The 21,126-nt window shown below is 39.5% G+C and overlaps 1 protein-coding gene across 6 annotated transcripts in view; it reads left to right on the top strand.

Moving 5' to 3' along the window:
- Positions 1-20,785, top strand: part of ABCB11 (ATP binding cassette subfamily B member 11) — a 100,349-nt gene extending 79,564 nt beyond the window's left edge. For 5 of the 6 annotated variants that reach the window (XM_070803738.1, XM_070803747.1, XM_070803742.1 and 2 more), the window contains 9 exons: positions 660-764; positions 852-1,013; positions 4,197-4,400; positions 6,116-6,357; positions 10,042-10,198; positions 11,304-11,501; positions 15,388-15,594; positions 17,366-17,512; positions 18,348-20,785. In XM_070803738.1, the coding sequence (XP_070659839.1) occupies positions 660-764; positions 852-1,013; positions 4,197-4,400; positions 6,116-6,357; positions 10,042-10,198; positions 11,304-11,501; positions 15,388-15,594; positions 17,366-17,512; positions 18,348-18,548 (1,623 nt within the window). In that variant the 3' untranslated portion in view covers positions 18,549-20,785. Of the gene's footprint in view, positions 1-659; positions 765-851; positions 1,014-2,300; positions 4,123-4,196; positions 4,401-6,115; positions 6,358-10,041; positions 10,199-11,303; positions 11,502-15,387; positions 15,595-17,365; positions 17,513-18,347 lie in introns of those variants that run through there. The other variant, XM_070803759.1, reaches the window with a different exon arrangement.
- Positions 20,786-21,126: the final 341 nt, after the last annotated feature.

The raw sequence follows: 21,126 nt of genomic DNA on the forward strand, positions 1-21,126 counted from the left end.
AATATACTTATGAATATAGTTTGCCACTTATTATAGACTGGAAAAAACCCACTCATAATTTCCATAGTTTTTTTTGAGGGGGATGTTTTCAACTTCGGATGATTTAGAGGCAGCAATTTCAGCCTCTGATGTATGAAAGCTTTTCTGTCCTAGGCCAATCCCAGTCAATGCCTTGATAGCTAGTTGCTTTGGTGTGGTGTATGCCAATTGCTTTTTTAATGATGCTATTATTTGTACATATATAAATACTATAAAACTAATACTAGGTGAGAATAATATTCTTAGATTCTCAAATAACTTCCCCACTTCTTTCCTTTCTTCTTTTCTTTTTCCCTTACCTTATTATGTAAAGAATTTGAAGCATTCATCATATTTTTCATCTGTATCAAAGAAAAGTCAATAAAATTGCCTACAGCAGGCAAAGAAGCAAGGTAAAAATTCTTCAAATCACAACTATTGGTTTCCATTCACCAGCCTTCCTTCTCCACAGATAAAGTACACATATTCATAGTTAACTTTGGTTTAATACTAGTATGTTTATAGTGAAGTTGTTTTTAACCCAATGCCTAAGAGAAATTTCTTTTAAACATATTTGAATTTATTTCTTTTGCTGTTGTTTGTAATAATAAAGTGACCTCCTTGCTTACTGTCTTGCAAAGACTTTTTCGATTCCTGATAAAGAAGAACAAAGATCACAGATCCATGGTGTGTGCCTGCTCTTTGTAGCAATAGGCTGTCTCTCTCTTTGCACTCAGTTTTTGCAGGTAAGGAATTTTGTTTTTCAGTAAGCAATTTAGCTATTTTCTGCCATTTCAAGTTAAAATATCACTAAAGATTCCTTTATGTTTTAGGGATACGCTTTTGCCAAATCCGGGGAACTTCTGACAAAAAGGCTACGTAAATTGGGTTTCAGAGCAATGTTAGGGCAAGACATCGGCTGGTTCGATGACCTCAGAAATAGCCCCGGAGCCCTGACAACAAGGCTTGCTACAGATGCTTCCCAAGTTCAAGGGGTAAGCCATGGGGGAGACCAGGGATGTAGCAACTGGAGTAGACTTTCTTTCCTTTGCGTATTCTGATAATTACATACGTTGTTGTTGCTGTTCAGTCACTCACTCATGTCTGAACTCTGCGACCCCATGGACAGCAGCACACCAGGCTTCCCTTTCCTTCACCATCTCCCAGAGCTTGCTCAAACTCATGTCTATTGAGTTGGTAATGCCATTCAACCAACTCGTCCTCTGTGGTCCCCTTCTCCTCCAACCTTCAATCTTTCCCAGCATCAGGGTCTTTTCTAATGAGTCAGCTGTTTGCATCAGATGGCCGAAGCACTGGAGTTTCAGCTTCAGCATCAGTCCTTCCAGTGAATATTCAGGACTGATTCCCCTTAGGATTGACTGGTTTGATCTCCTTGCAGTCCAAGGGACTCTGAAGAGTCTTCTCCAACACCACAGCTCAAAAGCATCAATTCTTCAGTGCTCAGCCTTCTATATGGTCCAACTCTCACATCCATATATGACTACTGGAAAAACCATAGCTCTGACTATATGAACCTTTGCTGGCAAAGTAATGTCTCTGTTTTTTTAATACACTGTCAAGATTTGTCATAGCTTTTCTTCCAAGGAGCAAGCATCTTTTAATTTCATGGCTGTAGTCACCATCTACAGTGATTTTGGAGCCCAAGAAAATAAAGTCTGTCACTGTTTCCAACATTTCCCTATCTATTTGCCAAGAAATGATGGGACTGGATGCCATGATTTTAGTTTTTTGAATGTTGAGTTTTAAGCCAGCTTTTCCCCTCCTCTTTCACTTTCATCAAGAGGTTCTTTTAGAATTACGTAGGTATTTCCTATGAAATGGGAACTCGTGGGACTAGGGTACCCCAGAGCCACATTTTCTCTCGTTTCCAAAGCTGACAAACAGCAGTGAGAACAAACCATCTCCTCGGCAGTGCCGAGAATCAGTGTTACAGCATGAATCAAAATCTGTCAGGGTTTCGGATTTCCTGCAAGTTTAGTAATTGAGAACTTTTCCAGGTCTCCTTTCTCAGATTATTTTTAGGCCCAGAGGCTCCGATTCCATGGGACTTAATAGCGCCCCCAAGAGGGCGTATGGATAAAAGCCTCTTCCACACGTACTCGGGGTTATAAATTAGTTTTAGGAAAAGAGAAGTTGTTCTGAGCAGCCCAGGAAATCAAGGGAAAGATGGAAATGATCGCTGTCTATAATCTTGACACATTCCAAAGCCTGTGTATCTGAATAATGGAGACTAAGCTGTGGTTTCTTGTTGCCTTGTTCAGGAGACTTACCCACATGTAAAGGTGAGTCTATACCTTTATAAAATCAAGCATTTGGATTAAAGTGATGAGAGCTTGCCTCCCAACACCTCTACTCGCTTTCCATTATAAAAAGGCAAAGAGGGAAAAAGTCATGGTTTGTCTGTGAGGCTCTTCCTGGAAGAAAAAACTTGCTGGATTGCCGATGCCTTACTGTATGTATATCTCAACTCCTACCAGTTCAACCAACAATATGGACAATGACATGGAGATTTTCAAAGGAGCATAGAATCCTTTTACTGAGAGGAAAGTCCCTGTAAATTTTTTCATGTTGATCATTCTAGGCTTTTTCTCTGGGGCTTCCCTAGTGGCTCAGACGATAAAGAATCTGCCTGGAATGCAGGAGACCCAGGTTTGGTTCCTGGGTCAGAAAGATTCCCTGGAGAAGGGAATGGCTACCCACTGCAGTATCCTTGCTTGGGAAATTCCACGGACAGAGGAGACTGACAGGCTACAGGCCATGGGATTGCAAACAGTTGGACATGACTGAGTGACTAACACGTGTTTACATAGGTTTTTTCTGTGGAAATGTGTTTCTCACAGTCTTTGGGTTACACTCTGCATATTATTTTGTAATCTTTCTTTTTTTCTGTCAAGCAACCTGATGTGAGCATATTTTTGCCCTTATATATTCTTCTATGATAAATTTTTAATAACTACATAATTCATTATTTTTATATATCACAATTTCTTAAAGAATTTCCCATTTAGGTCTCCTCCTTGTAAGTAATGTATATCATTTTACATCAGGCTTGGCATATTCTTGATTATTTTTTTAGTTCTTAAAATATAATCATTGGATCAAAATGTATCATCATTTTGAAAGGTTTTAATATGCATTATCTTGCTGCTTAAAGAGTTTATACCAATTTTACTCTTATCATCTGACTTTTCTGGTATCTAGTTCACCTTATTCTTGACCTTAGACTAAATAAATAAGCCATAAGCTCATTTCTACTATTTTTACAACCTTCCATCTTCAAGGAGTTTTATAGGTTATTCATTATCACTAGAATTAATCTCTCACTGACTGCTCTAGCTCTGATACCCATGAAATGAGATTAGTCAATAGATGAGCTCCCAAGAAGCTGTGAATAAGAGGTAATACTTTTATTAATCCAGCGTTCAAATGCTCTACGGGGGTCTCATTATGTAGAAGATTCTCCCTTTTTTAAACATAGAACTACTACTCTATGATCAGTGATTTCGTTCCTAAGTATATATACCCGAAAGAATTGAAAGCAGGGACACAAACAAATCCTTGTGCACCCATGTTTATGTCACCATTATTCATTATGGTCAAAAGCTGAAAGCTACTCAAGTGTTTATCAACAGCAATGAATAAACAAAATATGGTATATACTCACTAAGGAATATTGTTCAGCTTTAAAATAAATAAAATTCTGATACCTGCTCTAACATGGATGAACCTTGAAAATATTACGCTTAGTAAAATCAGCTAGGCATAGAGGGATAAATGTTGTATGGTTTCACTTGTATGTGGTGCCTAGAACTGACAAAGTCACAGAGACAGAAAATAGAATAGAGGTTAACAGGAGCTGGAGAGAGGGAGGAAGGGGTGTTAATATTGATTGGGTATTGAGTTTTTGTTAGGGATGATGAAAAAACTTTGGGAATAGATATGGTGATGGTTACATGACATTGTGAAGGTATTTAATACCACTGGTTTATACTTTTAGGAATGGCTAAAATGATAAACATTATGTTTTATATATATTATATATTACAATTTTATCATAATAATTTAAACAATCTATCTTTTTGTTAGAAAACAACCTTCTCATAATGTTTAGTCAGACACTGCATATCTGAGATTGTTTGATTGCTTTTGGTTTGCAGGCTACTGGCTCTCAGATCGGGATGATGGTCAATGCCTTCACTAACATTGCTGTGGCTATGATCATTGCCTTCTTGTTTAGCTGGAAGCTAAGCCTGGTTATAGTGTGCTTCTTCCCTTTCTTGGCTTTATCGGGAGCCATACAGACCAGAATGTTGATGGGATTTGCCACTCATGACAAGGAGTCTCTGGAAGTAGCGGGACAGGTAATCTCCCACATTCACTGTTCAAGCTGCTTATGGCTGAGTGGCTGTCAAACTGCTAAGAAGGAGTAGTGCAAATAGGCCTAAGGAAGCTGTTAGCCTGCAATCACTCATGGTTAGAAACTTCCCATTAGCCTTTTCCATATATGCCTCTGATGCTATGAGATTGAGCAGATGTGGAGAAATAGTGGGGCAAACACAGAGGTTACATGTTCAGTTTACTCCCAGACAGTTATCTTTTCCCACATCCCAATTTGGCATCCTCCTTTGCAGGAGTGGATAGTTACCTTTATTGTCTGTTCTTCTTTTTCTTTTAGCTTAATGGTTTCTCCAGGTCATACTACCAACATAGAAAGGAATTACCATCTTTTTGGCACACACTTTTAACTTTCACACTTCAGTGTCTGCTAGACTTGTGGCAAGTATCTTTCCCAAAGAGAACCATGAGATACATACAGCTTAGATCCTGAATACACTTAGGCTGCAGCTATGCACTTTTAAGACTGTACTAATTAAATCTGGTTATCAGAGATAAGTGAAGAGATGATGGCATAGACATTTATCAGGGACAAGAAATCATCCACACACACATATATACACCCTCCCCTTTTAATAAATTTACTATCAACTAAGGTTTGTCTCTTTGAAGAGGAAAAGTTAACATAGCCCAAGTAGGCAGAAGCCAGAAGAATTTTGTATGCCAATGGTAGAAAATAGCCCACTTTTCTACCTTTTTTAGGATAGGACCCTAATTCAGAAATAGTAATTATTTACCCTAGAGTAGGGATTGAAACAAATACAAATTCATAGTATAGACTAAAAACTAAGCTTTATACTTAATTTTTCTTATGTAATATGTTGTCAGAATAATTTTTAAGAAATAGAATCTAATATTTTAAATTTATATTATGGAAACAATCTTCTGTTTCAGACACACCTAAAGAAACCATTTTGGACATTTCAAATGAATTCATAAAGAGAGCCTTCTGTACCATTTTTCTCCCTCTCCTCTCTTCCTCAACAATTAGAGGCAATGAAGCCATGTTCAGTTCAGTTCAGTTCAGTCACTCAGTCATGTCCGACTCTTTGCGACCCCATGAACCACAGGACGCCGGGCCTCCCTGTCCATCACCAATTCCCGGAGTCCACCCAAACCCATGTCCATTGAGTCGGTGATGCCATCCAACTATCTCATCGTCTGTTGTCCCCTTCTCCTCCTGCCCTCAATCTTTCCCAGCGTCAGGGTCTTTTCAGATGAGTCAGCACTTCGCATCAGGTGGCCAAAGTATTGGAGTTTCAGCTTCAACATCAGTCCTTCCAATGAACACCCAAGACTGATCTGCTTTAGGATGGACTGGTTGGATCTCTTTGCAGTCCAAGGGACTCTCAAGAGTCTTCTCCAACACCACAGTTCAAAAGCATCAATTCTTCGATGCTCAGCTTTCTTTATAGTCCAACTCTCACATTCATACATGACTACTGGAAAAGCCATAGCCTTAACTAGACAGACCCTCGTTAATAGTGAGTAGAACTTGAACTGATAGGATGTCTCAGGGACTAGTCAAGTTGATTTCCAGCAACTTCTTTTTGTTCCCAGAAGATGTGATGTGTATCGCCTTCTGCCATTTGCACTGGATCTAATCCATGTAACCACTGAAGATGTCGTGAAAGTAGTTACCTCTGCTCTTTTATTTCTAAAGCTCTTTTTCCTTCTTCAGATTACAAATGAAGCCCTCAGTAATATCCGTACTGTGGCTGGGATTGGAAAGGAGAGGCAGTTTATAGAAGCATTTGAGGCAGAACTGGAGAAGCCGTACAAGACAGCCCTCCGAAAAGCGAATATTTACGGACTCTGCTTTGGTTTTTCCCAGTGCATCGTGTTTGTTGCTAATTCTGCTTCCTACAGATATGGAGGTTACTTAATTCCCAATGAAGGGCTCCATTTCAGCTATGTGTTCAGGTGAGGAATGTCTGGCTAAAATCATAAAAGATCAACATTCGAGGGAGGAATAGTCTGGTCTGATTTGTTAGTGGCTGCCATTTAAACCATCCCAAACTTGGTGTCTTAAACAGCTGAGATTTATTATTTCTTAAAGATTCTGTGGGTTTTCAGGGTGGTAGATAGTTCTGGACTGATTCAGTTAGGCTTCTGAGTGGCCTTGTGTCCATGTGGGCTGTTAGCAGCCTATTTTCTTCGCTTTGTGCTCTTGGAAGACAGAGGATTGCCAGCCCCAATGTGCACGTGCTTGCCACGTCTCTGCATGCATCACATTTTCTAATATCTCTTTAGCCAAAGAGCGTTCTATATGACAAAGCCCAGATTCAAAGGAAAGAGGAATGTAACCCATCTTTTGATGAGAGGGTCTGATAAATGTTTCTCCTTCCTGCCCACACTGCTGTCACACAGCACTGACACTGGGTGGATGTCCCACAGTTCAGTTCATACTGACACTGTTTACCTGGAGGGAGCACTGGATCCTCTCACAGGTTAAGGACTCGGTCCTATAGGATCGCCTCTCCCTCAATCCTCCCTACCAAGGCAAGTCTAGGTAATCCCCCGTGCTTCTCACCAACCAGCTAGAGACCCAAGGTTCCAATGACATCCTCTTCAGCTTTGATTTATATGCTAGAGTGTTTCATAGAACTCAGAGGAACATTTTACTTCCAGATTACCAGTTCACTGGGCTTCCCAGGCGGCGTAGTTATAAAGAATCTGCCTGCCGATGCAGGAAGATGCAAGAGATGTGGGTTCAATACCCAGGTGGGAAGATCCCCTGGAGTAGGAAATGGCCGCAACTCCAGTACTTTTGCCTGGAAAACTCCATGGACAGAGGAGCCTGGCAGGCTGCAGTTCACAGGGCCACAAAGAGTCCTACATGACTGAGCACACACAGCAGAGCTCAGAAACAGCCAGCTGGAAGAGACCCAGCAGGTGTGCTGTGTGGGAAGGGCTTGGAGCTTTCATACTCTCTCCAGGAATGCCACTCTCCCCAAACCTCCACATCTTCTCCAAACCAGAGGCTCTATGAACTCTGTCTTTGGGGTTTTTTATGGAGGCTCCATCTTGTTAGAACTGATTAATTAAATCGTTGACCATCAATCAAAGTCAATATCCAGCCTCTTCCCTTCCCTGAGGTCTGAGAAGGGACTGAAGTTCCATCTCTCTAATCACATGGTTGACTCTCCTGGCAACCAGGCCCCATCCTTAGGTTGTGTGTATGTGCTGAGTCGCTCAGTCGTGTCTGACTCTTTGGGACACTGTGGGCTGTATCCTGTCACATGCCTCTGTCCATGGAATTTTCCTGGAAAGAATACTGGAATGTATTGCCATTTCCTACTCCAGGGGATTTTCCCAACCCAGAGATCGAACCTAAATCTCTTGCTCATGTCTTTTGCATCTCCTGCATTGGCAGGTGGATTCTTTTCCCCTGTGCCTCCTGGGAAGCTCATCCTTAGGTTATCCAGAGTTTTTAGAAAAGACAGTTCCTTAACATAACAAAAGACACATTGATCCCTCAAAATTTGGGAAATTCCACAGGTTTAGGAGCTCCAAGCCAGAAACTGACAGAAGACCAAATATATATTTCTTACTAGAAGTCCCAATATCAGAGGAGTAAAAAGTCATATTGCAAAGGGATGTGTATAGAGTAATAAGATTAATTAAGCATTTTCACAGTCTACCATACTGGTTAATGCTGAGAAAACCTAGAAGCCTAAAATAAGATGGTTCATAGATCTACTTTATTTGAACTCTACTTCTCGCTAAGAAGGCAAGTCTCCAGCTGACTCTTCCTAGGTGGAGATAGCAAAGACCCAGTCAGGGGAATCATGTTCCTTTCTTATAGCTGGAGTCTACTCTTCTAAGATTAGCTTTGAGTCCAGTTTCTCACATTTCCAGAGCCTGAGGGTGTCAGGGTACCAAGGAACTGGGTGTACATGTATATGAGTGTGGTGTGATGGGGTGGGGGACCTTGGAAGGATGAGGGGGGAGATGGTCTGAGAAAACCCTGGAGGACATTAGGAAAATCAGCCCTAGTAAAAGTCTGTTCTCAAGTCATGAACCAGTTCTGTCTTCCTGCCTTCTATCTTCTCCTAGAAATAAAAGAAAAATTTTCTCCTGCTCCACTACACCCTCCACCCACCAGAAAGTTCTCTTTTCTAAATTTTTGCATATTTAGAGCTGCTGCTGCTAAGTCGCTTCAGTCGTGTCCAACTCTGTGCGACCCCATAGACAGCAGTCCACCAGGCTCCCCCATCGCTGGGATTCTCCAGGCAAGAACACTGGAGTGGGTTGCCATTTCCGTCTCCAATGCATGAAAGTGAAAAGTGAAAGTGAAGTCACTCAGTCGTGTCCAACCCTCAGCGACCCCATAGACTGCAGCCTTCCAGGCTCCTCCGTTCTTGAGATTTTCCAGGCACGAGTACTGGAGTGGGGTGCCATTGCCTTTTCCAACATTTAGAGCTACTAACCCCAAATTGGAAACCACAAACTGTTGACTTATTTAGTTTAGATAAGATTTTTGAAGAATTATTTGCCAACATGTAAAAATCAGAGACTATAAAAAAACTCCCAATTTCTGGCTTCTCTTTAAAAACTGAAAGATGACCTCCTATCACTTCCTGTTTTATTCCAGGTGCTTGTCATTGCTTTAAGCTTTGGACTGGGATCCTGGAGATGTTTGGGTTTGCAGGTCTGCCCTAAAACTGTTTCTGCTTATAAACTGAGCAGTAAAACATACAAAGAGTCGGACGCAACTGAGCGACTAAGCAACTGAGCACAAGCACACGCAATGTGCATAAGCTGGGATGAGTAGAAGGATTCAGGCAATCACGTCTTTCTCATGCTTCTCTGAAGCATGAGTTACATGCCTGCTTGGTACAGAATTGATGCTTATATCACCAATCATTGTCTTTCACACACTGATGTATAGATTCATAGAATGTTAACATTGGATTGGATTGACCAAAAGGTTCATTTGGGTTTTTCCATAACAACTTTGAAAATGTTCCAATGAACTTTTTCACCACCCCCAATAAAAAAGTCCAAGGCAATCTGGTGATCTTTCAACTACTCTCTTTTTTCCCCCAAGAAGTCTTTTTCTCAAACAACTTTTTTTTTAAAGGCTGCTCTACTTGAAGCTGGGTTTGGAGATTTGAAGCCCCTTGTGCAATCCTCCCCTCATGCTTTCTTGTTAGAACACAACTTAAACACCATTCATCTCCCCATTTTCCCATTCCCAGATAAGTCTAAAGAGACCTGTTCAAGGCTGTTCTGTCCTTTCCAAGGCTGAGGCTGCTGCTGCTAAGTCGCTTCAGTCATGTCTGACTCTGTGCGACCCCATAGACGGGAGCCCACGAGGCTCCCCTGTCCCTGGGATTCTCCAGGCAAGAACACTGGAGTGGGTTGCCATTTCCTTTACCAATGCATGAAAGTGAAAAGTGAAAGTGAAGTCGCTCAGTCCTGTCTGACTCTTAGCGACCCCATGGACTACAGCCCACCAGGCCCTCCGTCCATGGGATTTTCCAGGCAAGAGTACTGGAGTGGGGTGCCATTGCCAAGGCTAGACCCCCCAAACTCTGGCCTCTTAGGCCACCACACCAACCACACTGCCCCCTTTTTAGCTGGGTGTCTGTCTGATTGCAGGGTGATATCTTCAGTTGTACTGAGTGCGACAGCTCTTGGGAGAGCCTCCTCTTACACACCAAGTTATGCCAAAGCTAAAATCTCAGCTGCACGCTTTTTCCAACTGCTGGACCGACGACCCGCAATCAATGTGTACAGCAGTGCAGGTGAAAGATGGGTAAGTACTGGAGGTGGGGTAAGGAGTGCAGGGTGTGTCTGCTGGACAGCCATTGGGGCTGGTTATTTAAGACCACTTAGTTTTGAAATTCTGCAGTATATGGGTGCATTCATGTGCACTCAGAATGAGCAGATAGTAGATTTATCAATGTAAAAGAATGATGTACATTAGCATTAAAATTATTCATGAAGCTGGCATTTGAATAAGGCAATTCTATTCAGTGAATACTTGTTTTATAATACACAGTTACTATAAAACACACTTAGTTCCAGAATGAATGAAGCTATAAGTCTTTGAGACTTGCTCAATCACCGTGATTTTACTGATGTTCTGCTATGGAATGTAGAAAAACCAGTTTCTCCTGTCCAGTAATACTGACTTATTTCATGTTTGCCTTAGTTCCACATGCCTTCATGTGGACTCTCAGAAAATCAATTTGATCTCAATGAAACATCACTTTTTCTAATTGATAGTCCCTACAGGTGTCTTTTTAAATCTTCCTTGCTTGATTTTTAATATCCCAGTATGTTCAAGAGAGCAAAACAACCTAAACTCGGGTAAAGTTAACTAAAGTCAGAAATCTTAAAATTGGTCAAACGCCCCATTTCTCCTCCAGCTCAGTAAAAGGCAAGTCTCTGTGTGGTTTATTAAATGTCTATCCATTTCTAGAGTTCACATGTCAGATAGTACAACTGAAGGTTTTCACCTTTGCAATTCAGGGTTCAAGTAACTTTCTGTGGAGGTCATTTCAAGTGTAAAGTTATTATTTTAAATCTTTGGGGGAACAGAACTGTAGGAGTTTGCATAGTTACTGGCTTCTGTGATATAATCATCTCTTCTCTTCCATGCAGAATGACTGAAAAGAAGTCCCCTTAGGTTATAACAGGAATCAAATATCTTTAAACTCAATGCCCCACCCTCCGTTTATTCTACATCTGTTAAAATAGGGAATAGAATGCTGTTTCATTAAGTTGCTGTCTTTATACTTTACATTTTGGCAGCTTGGTGTTGAAGGTATCTTAAGCAAGGATTTAAAACTCAGGTGCATTCTCAACAGTCTAGATTCTAGTAGGAGAATATATAATTCTAATCTCTCCATCCACAGGACAACTTCCGGGGACAGATTGACTTTGTTGACTGTAAATTTACATATCCTTCCCGCCCTGATGTACAAGTTCTGAATGGTCTTTCAGTGTCTGTTGGTCCAGGGAAAACCCTGGCATTTGTTGGGAGCAGTGGATGTGGTAAAAGCACCAGCATTCAGCTGTTGGAACGTTTCTATGATCCTGACCAAGGGAAGGTGGTAAGCAATGCAAATGCCTTTGAGAATTCAGCTTTCTGCAGAGGATCTCCAACTTCTTAAAGGGGGTCTTCAAGGTTGTGCCTTACCATTCTCATTCTGCAGCGCTTGCCTTGGGCTCTATTCTCTAGGTCCAGTCATTTGCTGCTTGACCGGATTCTACCTCACAATTTCTAATGTTAGATTCATTCTTCCCAGTTCCAGATGGTCTCCTGACCAGATAGGCAAAGAAAACTGCAAAGCTGGAGATGAGTGTACTTAATAGAAGCATTCACTTACCTGTAAATGGGGCAGAAAGTGCAGACTAATCAGGAGACTAATGAGTGGGAACAGAAAAAGTGGGGGTGATGAGAAACACAATGATAAATGAGTAAGAAAGGGAATTTTTCTTTTTTCTTTTTCTTTTTTTTTTATTTATTTTTTTTTTGCATTGATTGATTTTATTTTTAAACTTTACATAATTGTATTAGTTTTGCCAAATATCAAAATGAATCCGCCACAGGTATACATGTGTTCCCCATCCTGAACCCTCCTCCCTCCTCCCTCCCCAGAAAGGGAATTTAATATAAAAAATCAGAGACAATCCTGGTTCAAGAAGCTAAAGTCTAAATAATAATGTAAGTCATGTGCCTTACATCTTTGGTAAAGATATTTGAAAAATTGGTGGCTTGCTTTGTTGCTTATTTTCCACAGAATTTATTTCTCTTTTCTTTTTCCTTTCTATCTTTCCAAATAATATATGCAGAGGAGTACAAAGTAAAATAAGAAATATTTGTTAAAGCAAAACAAAACAAAATCAACCTTTTATTCCACCATTTCTACCCCACCCCCCTTTTTCTGTTCAAAGGCAACTATTTTTAATCACTTGATGTTTTTAGATCTCCCAACAATTACCTCAGTGTCCCTAAGTAATATGCTCATGTTACTATTTCATTACTTAACAAATTTAGACCCTCTGTTGATTTATTCGCAAGAGATGGAAATTTAGATTCCCCTCCTCCTCTCCCCTCCTTTGACCCACCTCCTCCCAATATGGTTATATTACTTTTAAAAGCTTCTCTTTTTGGAAATTTAATCAATACAGCTCTGTTTCTTTTCCATCACCTGCAGATAACATCTCTTGAATCCTCATTTTCTAAGATGAGATTAGCAATTCTACCTCTATTTTCACTTTTTCCTCCCCCTCCCTTTTTTTTTTTTTTTTTTGCCTCTCAATCCCTAATAGCTACACTTTTACTTTATCAAGAATATAAAATGCTTGCATTTTGTTTATACTATTTACTGTCTTCCATGCTTTTTCTCTAGGCTGATTCTAAAAGTTGAAAATCTATTAACTTTTATTATGGCTATGGAAATATTGTTCATCTCACAGTTAAGGAGTGAGGTACATTAGCATCACAGTTTCCTTTCTTGCTTTTCTGAAAGACTTTCTTTTTTTCTTGTATTCTCTGCCTTTATAAAATCTTTAGGTTCTTCCCATGTTCTATATCGATACTTATTCTGAGGAGCCTGCTTCTTTCCTTTATTTCTGCCACAGCCTGGACTAATTGCATCCTATATCTGTTAAGCAATTGTCAGTCTATGAGTTTCCTGCAGTAGCTTTTGGATTCGGTCCATTATTTCCTAATTCATGTATTTTCCTCTTTCTTTAGTTTCCCCTCTTATTTTGTTGGAGTGCATCTGTAAGCATTTTTCTAAGAAATGATTCAGAGGTGTGGGTCTGATTGAATCCACATATTTTGAAAAAGGACTTTCTGATATCCCTGAATAACGTAATTGTCATTGCAATTGAGGATAGATAACATGATGAGGAGAAATGCTGAGGGAAATTTGAAAGAGGTAACTAAAGTTTCCTTTGCATAAAGCAAAACAGGGAAACAAGCAAACCGATAGTGGTAAAATCCAGGAAATTATGAAAATAAGGAGTAAGAGTTGATTATCTGAAGATTATAATCACTTATTAATTTTAGGTATAGGGATTTTATTTGTTTGAAATTATTTGGTGATTGATGGCTCTAGAAGTACATGGCACTGGGGGGTCTGATCTCTGCAAAGGAGAGGATCCAGTTTAACCAAACGTCAGATCTTTCATGACTATCACCTGTGTAGACTGTGAACTAACTACATGACATACAGGAATTTGAATTCTTCATGTTCAACTTCTTTAACATTAACATGCATATTAAACATATTTCTCTGAATGTACTCAGTGAATGTTCTGGTCACAGGCAAAAAGCAATGCCTATGGAAAAAATCAATATGTTTCCTTGCATTTCATAAACACAATGTATTTTATTATATCATTGTAAAATGTTATTACAGACATTTTTCATTTAGAAAAATACCACCTTTAATGAATTTTTAAAAATCCTCTTTGCTCTTAAGGAAGCTAACAAATGCAGGCATTCAATGTTTTTAGTGTTTAATTGGGTGCCTGTAATGTGCCCAGATTAGTTCCTGTGGGAAATTCTAAGGAGCATGAAGCATGTCTTCTGTCTTCTGGGAGCTTACAATACTTGCACATAGACAACAATTAGCAAACAGTTCCAGTACTTAATTAAGTATTAGTGCTTTGCAGTGTATAAGTCAGAGAAGGCAATGGCAACCCACTCCAGTACTCTTGCCTGGAAAATCCCATGGACAGAGGAGCCTGGTGGGCTGCAGTCTGTGGGGTCGAGAAGAGTCGGACACGACTGAACAACTTCACTTTCACTTTTCACTTTCATGCATTGGAGGAGGAAATGGCAACCCACTCCAGTGTTCTTGCCTGGAGAATCCCAGGGACGGGGGAGCCTGGTGGGCTGCTGTCTATGGGGTCGCACAGAGTCGGACACGACTGAAGCGACTTAGCAGCAGCAGCAGCAGTGTATAAGTACTATGGAAAATGCATGAAGGAAGAGGAGCAAGGGCTAATTGTTGAGGAATGCCATATAGTTTTTCTAGTAGTGTTTGTGTTTTATGCTGTCAAAAAATTATCTAAAATGTAGTCTATCCATACCACTTAACATAGTCTTTTTCTGAAATCATGGGGCGAAATACTTTATAGTAGTATGTTAGACATACTGTCCTTTTACTGTTCTAGGTCTTTTAAGTGAAAGAGCTCAAATGGTAGATATTTGCATTCCTGTACTCAACTGCCTAAATAAATCGTGTTGTTGTTGTTCAGTCACTAAGTTGTGTCCTACTCTTTGCAACCACATGAACTGCAGCTCACCAGGCCCCCCTGCCCCTCATTATCTCCTGAAGTTTGCCCAAGTTCATGTCCATTGAGTCCATGATGCTATGCAATCATAAAAATAGATCATGAGTTCCTAGAAAATAGAATTTTTTTTTTCTATAGCATACCAAAGACTGCCTAGCATGGTGCCTTTGTGGCAGGTTATTCTGTATATGTCTGTTGGTTGACCAAGTGAATAAATATACACCTTTCTTATTGGGATTCATTATCTTCAATCATTCAGAGGTTAGTATCATTGAAATCAACGGGTTTGATTCTTATATTGTCCAGTAGCTTTACATAGGAAACCCCATTTCATAACCCATGGAGTCTCAAAGTTGAGCAATTATGTGTACTTGGAGAGGATGATAAGGGAAGTTTTTGTTTTTTAAACTAGATAATGTCTTGAGTGCCTTTCTTGTTTGATACCACCTGTAGAGCTAGAGTTTGGGAAACAAACAAACAAAACCATGTCTGATCACAGCTTTGACACCGCTTCTGGCAGACACCATCTCCAGAGGTCAAAGGCAGCATAATTTATTTCCAAGAATCCTGAGCTTGTTGTCTCTTAAGCAAAGCACGCATCTTGCATAACACTAACTCTAGGATATGAACTTTCCTCACTGCTGAAATTCTAAAATTCAGTGCCCTGGTTGTCACCTCTGTTGGCAGATGATAGATGGGCATGACAGCAAAAATGTAAACATCCAATTCCTCCGCTCAAACATTGGAATCGTTTCCCAGGAACCAGTGTTGTTTGCCTGTAGCATAATGGACAACATCAAGTATGGAGACAACACCAAAGAAATCCCTATGGAAAAGGTTATAGAAGCTGCGAAGCAGGCTCAGCTGCATGACTTTGTCATGTCCCTCCCAGAGGTAGGTACACAGTCAGAGTCATTCCTGATGGGAGACAGGGAGGGAGACAGGTAGAACGACCAGAAAGTCATTATGACTGTGGCTCAAGGAGAAGGTCAAAGGCAGTGCAACTTATTCCCCAGTGCCCTGGGATTGTCTCAGCCTTTTAAGCAAAATAAATGTCCTCCATCAACATAATCTTTAGGGCTTTATGCAATTTTTTTGGATGTGGACCATTTTTAAAGTCTTTATTGAATTTGTTACAATATTGCTTCTGTTGTTAGTGTTCTGGTTTTTTGACCTTGACCGAACCCACAATCCCTTTATTGGAAAGTGAAGTCTTAACCACTGAATTGCCAGGAAAGTCCCTGATCATTAGTTTTGAACAGTATTATATTATCCAACGCAAGGTATGTTATAGAACTCGTTGTACAAAAAGTAATACCACATTGAGCATCAGCTTGCATGTGTGTGCTTAGTCACTTGTTTGTGTCCAGCTCTTTGCGACTCCATGGACTGTAGACTTCCAGGCTCTGTTCATGGAATTCTTCGGGCAAGAATACTGGAGTGGGTGGCTGTTCCCTTCTCCAAGGGATCTTTCTGACCCAGGGATTGAACCCAGATCTCCTGCATTGCAGGCAGATTCTTTATAGTCTGAACCACTAGGAAAGCCCTGTGTATCAGCTTAGCATAATTGAAAAAAAAAAAAAAAATCCTGAGATTTGGAGCAGACATTGATTTGAATCCAAGTGAGGTCACTTTCTAGTGTAAAGTTACTTCTGTAACTGTGGGATAACTACTTTTCTTTTCTGAGACTCAGTCATCTACAAAAAGGTAAAAGGTAACTTAGAATGAAAGAGTATACAAAATAGCCACACAAAGAAAGCTGCTTCTGTTGTTACTGTCATTGTCATTCCATTTCTTGGCAGCAACTATTATACATGTAGAGTAAGTTGCACTTGGTTTGGAGTAAGTCTTACTTTCCAGAGCCAAGTCTGAATGCAGTGTAACATTGACCCTAAATTTTTCCATCCACCAATGGTATTTCTTGGTGTTTGATCACAAAAAAAAAATGAAAACATGGAAACTGAAAAATTTTCAAAAAAGAAACTGAAAAATAGGTAATAGGGAGAAAATGATTTCTGTGAACATTAAATAATAATCTGGCTAGAGTAGTTAGCACCATACCTGATACACAGGAAATATTCTGTGAATGTAACTTTTTTTACACAAGCATTCAGCGAGGGATGCTGTTTCATAATTTCATAAAAGTGACAAATATGTGAATAGGTTATTAATATCTGCATTTTCAGGTGAGTTTGCAGCTCACAGAAATGTAAATAATTTGTTTATGATCACAGAGCTAGTATACAGCAAGAGTAAAATTCAAAGCAAGGCTTGCATTCCAGAACAATGCCACCTCAACAAGGGAATGGACGAGAAGATCTCCCAAAGGTCCTGACATTCTAGGACGATTCTGTCTTGGAAAGATCTTCCAGACAGGAGATTGGAAATCAGGGAATCTTACATCAGGGAGGATCTCATACTAAGGAGAAAGAGATTAAAAAATAAATACATAGAAAAGCATACAAAGTCCCCTTGTTTTCCAGCATGAAAGGTCACAAATGCCATATTTTTTTTTTAGATCCTAGATGGATTTGAAGTCCTTTATAAAAATGATTCACAATTTCATAAAACAACAAATTGTTTCAATCCTGAGGAGTCATTGATGGGGGCTCCGTAAAGCACAGGAGCATGCTTCTGGTTCTCAAATTTACCATATGTTTTCCAGAAATATGAAACTAATGTTGGGTCCCAGGGGTCTCAACTCTCTCGAGGAGAGAAACAACGCATTGCTATTGCTCGGGCCATCGTACGGGATCCGAAAATCTTGCTACTAGATGAAGCCACTTCTGCCTTAGACACAGAAAGTGAAAAGGTAGGTATTGATTTTCTAAGCCTTAGACCATTGTGAATGAGTCTCTTGCTGTAATATTTGTCTTTATAAAATGGTAGTATTGTTAATTTTCTGATTCATTAACCGTAGAAATGGCTACTCCTTTGCGGAACCAAAAGACAATAGTTTAGAGAAAGGATTTAAAATAGGATTGCTTCGAATAAAAAAAAAATTTTAACTTTAAAATAAGAATTGTTTTTAAATTGTTTAGGTTAGGTGACTTTTTTTTCAAGGGCAAATGATTAGCTATCTTAAGTAAAATAAAATAATCCTGGCCATCTGTTAGGCATTTCATATTTTACAGTTCTAAAGTTCTGTGGCAGAGCAGATGGGAAGCATACAAACAAAGTAAGAGGTGGTTTCTGACATGCATTTTGCATAAAAGTAGATGCAATTGGGCAAAACACAATTATGAAATTTACCATTTATAATTAACTCCTTAAAAATTAGGATTCCATTTTGGAGACAGCTAAATTGTCCTCAATGAAGAATGGTAGGGAATGACCACCTAACTGCTATCTTACATTGTTTCCCTGGTTTTATTTTATTAATAGTAAACTAGACCATTGAGTAATGTAAAACTACTTCATGGTCTCATAGTTTGGTTCTTTACAGGTTCAGTGAAATTTTTCAGCCTGTGGACTGCAATTTAAGTCATTGATGCGTTGCATTCAGCAAGTATTTCTTTAAACCTCTCTCTCATATCAAGCCCTGAATATAGTGATGTTACTCAGGTGGTATGAAGCAGAACTCAGACAGTAGTGGACTATGGAACAAACATATGTCTTTGCACCAACTTTCCATCTTCTCTTTGTAGACAGTGCAAGTCGCCCTGGACAAAGCCAGAGAAGGTCGAACCTGCATTGTCATTGCCCATCGTTTGTCCACCATCCGGAACTCAGATATCATTGCTGTCATGTCACAGGGGATAGTGATTGAAAAGGGGACCCATGAAGAACTGATGGCTCAGAAAGGGGCCTATTACAAACTTGTTACCACAGGAGCGCCCATCAGCTGACCTGACTTGTGAGATTCATGCACAGATGGTACACCAATTACAGGGAGTGCCACGGACTGTTTTTTTTTTTTTTCTTTAAGCAGAAATAATGATATTTTACTTTTACAGACATACATTGGACCTGAGCTAGTTTACCTTCAATAATAATTTCATTTTAAATGTCTGTATATAGAAAATGAAAGAAACCAGGGTCATTGGCGGTAAGAATTCAATGTCAAGCAGCCATCATCCGGTGCTTTCACCAGTCCCAGTTACTCCATGGGAATTAGCGAGACGTCGTGATGTGGAGAAAATAAGACTTGGAGTTCCCCAGGGGCAGAGAACCATCCCTTGCATTTTGAACGCTTGAGGTACACAGAGCCTGATCTAGACTAGACACTTGACAAATATCTACTGAGCTGGACCAAGGTCATATGGAGAAGAACAGAAGGACTGAAGACCGGCTGTTTTTGGATTAAAGTTTTCTTGCATGTGAAAGCAGATTCATCCATCTCTAAGGATGGAGAGAAAGGAGGACTCTCAGACTGAAAGGGGCAGAAAAAGACAGGTATTAAAAAGGGTTTACCAGTCAGGAATGTTGATTTATAGATTCAAGGTGTAGAACGTGGGTGGTAAAGTCCTCATTTTCTGGACTAGGTTCTGCCGTGTGGCTGGAGCAGGGGGCTCTATCCTGGGCCTTGTACTCCTCTTCACCCCTGTCCACATTGGTTGCTGTCCTTTGTTTCCCCAAGTCCCAGCATGAAGTGAAAACAGTGGATTTTACCTTGTGTAAGTCTTTTCTTCCCATGGACAACAAATGAAATTCTGCCTACAAAGTAAGCCTGAGCTATTATATCAAGGTATATTATGTCTGTCTCTGGTCTAGTGTTTCCTGGTGAATAACCACGCAGGTGGTTTAGCAGGTTAACTAGTTACAACAGAAGAACTGATGGTTGTGAAGTCAGAAAGGGAGAGGGTAGAGGGCAGCATTCTACTTATGACAAATGGCAGTGATAAGTTGCAGAATAAAGATGCCTTTGAGAAGGAATTAAGCTTTGTAGGAAGCACATGCTTATCCTGTAATACTAAAGAAAAAAGACCAACATCCATTTGTTTTAAGTTTTTGTTTCAGAGGAAGAACATAAGCTATGTGCTGGGAGGATGCCAGTTTCCTGGAATAGAATGGATGATTAAATTATTTTTTAAATAAGATACTTGGAAGTTTTTGATGAGAGGGAAGAGCTTGACTGGAGAGGGTTTGAAATGATTTGGGAAAACACTTGAATTACAACTTCAAAAATACAGAAGTAAATAAAGTTGCAAGTTTATTTTACAATGTCAGGGACTGCCAATGTCTTCATTTTTGTCATGTATCCCGTACCACTCATGAAGATTTGGTTTCTAAAATTTTATATTATTGTTTCTCAGATGATGGAAAGACTTGCTTAATCTGTTGTGACTGACACGATCTCAAGTCTTTCTGTAATTTCTAATGTTTTCAGGATGGGTTCTGCTGTGTTCAAACTTTTTCCATAACCCCAGTTAATAAAACTTTATGGAAGAAAAAAATACAAGGATTGGAAGATAAAGTTGGGAAAATTTTTCTGAGGGTAGGACAAAAAGACCTGAAAAGTATAAAAAGACTTAGAGGAACAATTCAGGAGATGCAATAATTAGCTAACAGCCGTTCCGGAAAGAAAATTCAGAGAAAACTGATGGGAAACATGATTAAATAGTCCAAGAATATGTCCTATAGTTGAAGGATATGAATTTCCAACTTGAAAGCGTTCACAAAGTGTCAAATATAATAAATAAAGATCTTACCTGGGCACACCATTATGCAATTTTGGAAAACTGAGGCAAAGGAGAAGATACTAAAAGCTTGCGAGAGAAGGGGAACATGTAATAAAGAAGCATAATGACATAGGACCTCTTGACTGTGACACTGAAATTCAGAAGACATAAAAATTTGCCTTCAGAATTCTGAGGGGAAAATTATTTCTGTTCTGGAATTTTATTCCCAGCAAGCTATTCTCAAGAATGAGAGATGCCTAAAGAAATTCTGCCGTGTAAGATTTTCAAAATTGTATGGAAGCAGGTGCCTATAAACCAGAAATGTTACTATTTGAGAAAAAAAAATAGAAGAGTTGACCTCCAACTTTTTGTCTAGAAACACTTTTTCATGTAGTTACTCTCGGTCTATTCTACCTGTGCTCTTGGGAAATTATTTCAATAAAAAGACACTTTGAATTTAATAATGCAGTCATGCATACAATTTTTGGCAATCGTACACTCATTTAAAAATGTAAATCCAGTAGTATTTTGATGTTATGTTCTTAAAGAGGAAAATACATAGGATCATAATTAGATATAGTTCACCACATATTTTTTAATGCATTAAAGGTAAGTTTCCTATCCTAAGAAAATATCAGAATATTCTCATCAGTCTGTTTCAGGATCACACATTATATTTCCAGCTAATGAGTTGGATTTATTAATATGTCTTATGCATGTAGAATCTCTCTGCAATCAGATCAATAAGGATATTAGTGGAGATAAAAAATTGCAAATTTGGCTGCTCTTTCCAAACATGTTTTGA

This window comes from Bos indicus, chromosome 2, assembly GCF_029378745.1.
Source record: "Bos indicus isolate NIAB-ARS_2022 breed Sahiwal x Tharparkar chromosome 2, NIAB-ARS_B.indTharparkar_mat_pri_1.0, whole genome shotgun sequence".
Classification (NCBI taxonomy): domain Eukaryota; kingdom Metazoa; phylum Chordata; class Mammalia; order Artiodactyla; family Bovidae; genus Bos; species Bos indicus.